The sequence below is a fragment of the Nannospalax galili genome, unplaced genomic scaffold (assembly GCF_000622305.1).
Source record: "Nannospalax galili isolate Female #2095 unplaced genomic scaffold, S.galili_v1.0 scaffold102, whole genome shotgun sequence".
Classification (NCBI taxonomy): domain Eukaryota; kingdom Metazoa; phylum Chordata; class Mammalia; order Rodentia; family Spalacidae; genus Nannospalax; species Nannospalax galili.
Window position 1 is genome coordinate 2,512,421 of NW_008351958.1, and position 3,107 is coordinate 2,515,527.

General features: G+C 41.7%; 1 protein-coding gene across 1 annotated transcript in view; it reads right to left on the reverse strand.

Moving 5' to 3' along the window:
* Trpa1 (transient receptor potential cation channel subfamily A member 1) overlaps positions 1-2,930 on the reverse strand; it is a 51,291-nt gene extending 48,361 nt beyond the window's left edge. The window contains exon 1 of the mRNA XM_029553975.1: positions 2,661-2,930. Within this exon, the coding sequence (XP_029409835.1) occupies positions 2,661-2,771 (111 nt within the window). The 5' untranslated portion in view covers positions 2,772-2,930. The remainder of the gene's footprint in view (positions 1-2,660) is intronic.
* Between the last annotated feature and the right edge of the window lie 177 nt (positions 2,931-3,107).

Sequence of the window (3,107 nt, forward strand, 5' to 3'; positions counted from 1 at the left end):
TGTGTATTTTAATAATGAAATGGAGATCTTTTTTAAAGTTTAAAACCTCATTTAATTTTATGTCTTATAGGGAGTACAATATTGTGTAACTGTATTAATTCAACTGTAAACCAAAAATTTAGCCACTCTTGAAACAGATGCATCTTAGCTCTGGAAATTGTTGTTGAATATGTTAAAGCTGTTGTAATGAAATGCTTCTAATTATGTGGTTATTAAATAAATAATTTAAAAAATTGTAAAAAAAAAAAAAAAAGGAAAGAAAGAAACAGCCTTGGGAAAAATGTAAGCAAATGTCTTGCTTGATTGTATATTTTTGAATTTGAAAAGCATACTAAGAAATCATTTTAATCTCAGTGTTGTCCCAGAACTGCAGTGTGGTTTGGTTACTTCTTCCTATGTTGTGTATGTGAGCCTCTGGGGGATTAAATGTTACATAATATAGAAGAATTCATTCAGAGTAGTTTCCTGTCCCTGAGGAGTCACTGAGCCCTCAAATTCTGAGTTATGGGACTATGTTCACTTTTAGTGACGTTAATTCTAAATTAGGCCCTTTAAATTGGAGCGCTCAAACCTGTCTGTTTAGGTTTGCTTTAATGAAAACAATCTAAGCAGAATGAAGCCAAAGAAGGAAAAAAAAAAAAAACCTACGGTGAGAGAGGTGAGAGAGCAAAGCAACAGAGCAAAGGAAGAGCTAATTGCCAAAATAGCATCTCTTCTGAACGATTTACAGAAAATGGCAGAGGGCATCTAACTAATGTGTTTTTTCCACATTTCTCGTTTTTCAAAATTTCTGTAAATCTTCAGTTATGATAGCATCTCTGAAGCTCTATGTGTGTGTGGGGGTGTATTGTAAACCTCATTCTTTCAAATAGAGAAGCTACTAAGAAATCCTAGAGTTCAAAACTTTCCATTGAGTTACATATGTTGCTGTGAAATGAGTATAACCTCTTGGATTTTTCAGAATCATCTGGAATTACTGAAGTTAATATAATATCTAAATATCTGACTCTATAAACCCTAATGTAACCTTAAAGAACATAAATGGCTCCACTTGGTTTGGTCAGCAAAACTAAATAAAGACACTAAAATAAAAATGTGAAGAAAAGATTGGGACTGAATGATAGAAAGTCTTCTGCAAATCTCTAGAAAACTGAGCTACATGAGGGATTTTTGAAATCTTATAATTTATCCCTGCCTGGTGCTAATGGTAAACAGCATCCTAGGGACTGAAAACCACTCATGATTGGGGTTTTCAGAGTAAGTACAAAACTCTTGGTTGATATGTTACTATTAAGTGGGGATGGGGAGCAATGATACCAAATCAGGATATGCAAACAGACTCACCTCAGGGGCCTGGCATGTGGCTGTTTTGAGGCCAGACAGGACACTACCTCTGACTCACAAAGGTGATAGGCAGTGCTGCCTGTCTAAACAACAGTTTAGTAGTCTCCACCAAAATTAAACCCATGCTTACCTCATGCCTCCATTAGGACTTTAACAGAGAGAAATGTTCACAAAGTTACTGAGACAGGCTGAGAAGCCACATTTACAGTCACAGACAAACTCAACAAAGCTAATGAAACAGTAAAACAAACAAAAAGCGTCCTATGTCTATCAGCATATAATGGGTTAAACAAATCATGATATATTATTCTATACAATAGAATACTGTGAGGCTGTTAGAAAGAGATACATTTCCAAGTATGGATTTGGAAATCATTTTAAAAGATATTTTGGGAGTAAAGCAAAATGCAAGTCTCTGTGAACTCACACAATTGTAAATTAAGGAATGTTCTGTGGATATGTGTACAAGGATTTTCCCCTGAAAATTACTTAAGAAGGTATTAACAAGGTTCCACTGCAGAAAGGAATTTGTGGTGGGGTTTAAAAAGCTGCTGCTAATGCCTTGACATTTCTAAAGTGCTCCTCCCTTCTTGCTGTCAAGCTAAGGAAATCTAATGGGTTTTCTGAGCATTCAACTGCCTTCCGACCAGGACTGTAGCATCTGCTTGGTATTGGGTGCTGCCTTTAGGTAAAAAAAAAAAAAAAAAAAAAAGTATGGGAGCCAAGAAACCGAGGTCCCATGGTAGCCACACACCTATCTTCACTAGGTCTCCCCCTGCAGTCCTGATGATGCCCCCCACTGCCAGTCTGAGTTCTTCTCCATAAAGCATCATTTGCAAGCGCTGAGCTCTCTGGGGCACTTTTATCGAGAATGCTTCTAGACCCCAACTCACTTGCTGGACAGCTCTCTGACTGACAGATCTTCGGCCATTCGACTATAAAATGTTCTATAAAATGTTCAAGTGAAATGACCCACACTCCAAATTTATCCTGATTGTATGCAGTCGTTGGATTCTGATTCCTTTGGGGGCAGATCTCTTATTGCATTAACTCCACCCTAGCAATACCCAGTTGAGCAAACAGGCACTGTGGAGGCGCGTTCTGAGTTGTGACCCCAGGCTCTGGAATCCGGAGCAGCGCTCCGGAGGTGCTAGCATCCAGTAGCCTCCCAGTCCTAGTGTCCCCCACGCTGGTTGCTTCATGTGCTTGTGCACAAAAGTATCCAAATATTGATGGCAAGGAATCCTCTGTCTAGTCTCCTATCGCCCTGCCCGGAGCCTTTCCCTGCCTTGTCCCAACCGCCAATCGCCCGGTACCTTAAAGGATTCCTTGGAGCTGTCCATGTTGACCTTCACACCGCGATAGACTACGCCCTGGAGCTCCTTCTGCTCCTCCGGGCGCAGGATCCTCCTCCGGCTGCACTTCATTGACTCCACCAGGACTCCAGTTGGCGCAGCTGCTCCCCGCAAGCAGGCACCTGGGGACCAAGCGCCAGCAGCCTGCCCCTGGCTGGGACCAGAACTTGGGGCTGCTCTTAAGTGGGGATTCTGGCTGCCAAAGCCTCGGTCTGCAGGGAGGGAGGGAGAGAACTTCTGCAAAGAGTTCTGGGGCCTCAGCTACTTTTAGCACACGCAGCAGGAGGGGCTCAGGAAGGGATTAGAAATGCATCCCATTGAGGTCTCCCCCAGGAGGACCGCAACGCAACTTCTTAAATTGGGGGCAGATCTAGCGAATTTGTTAAAATACTATCACGCGTCACCGCC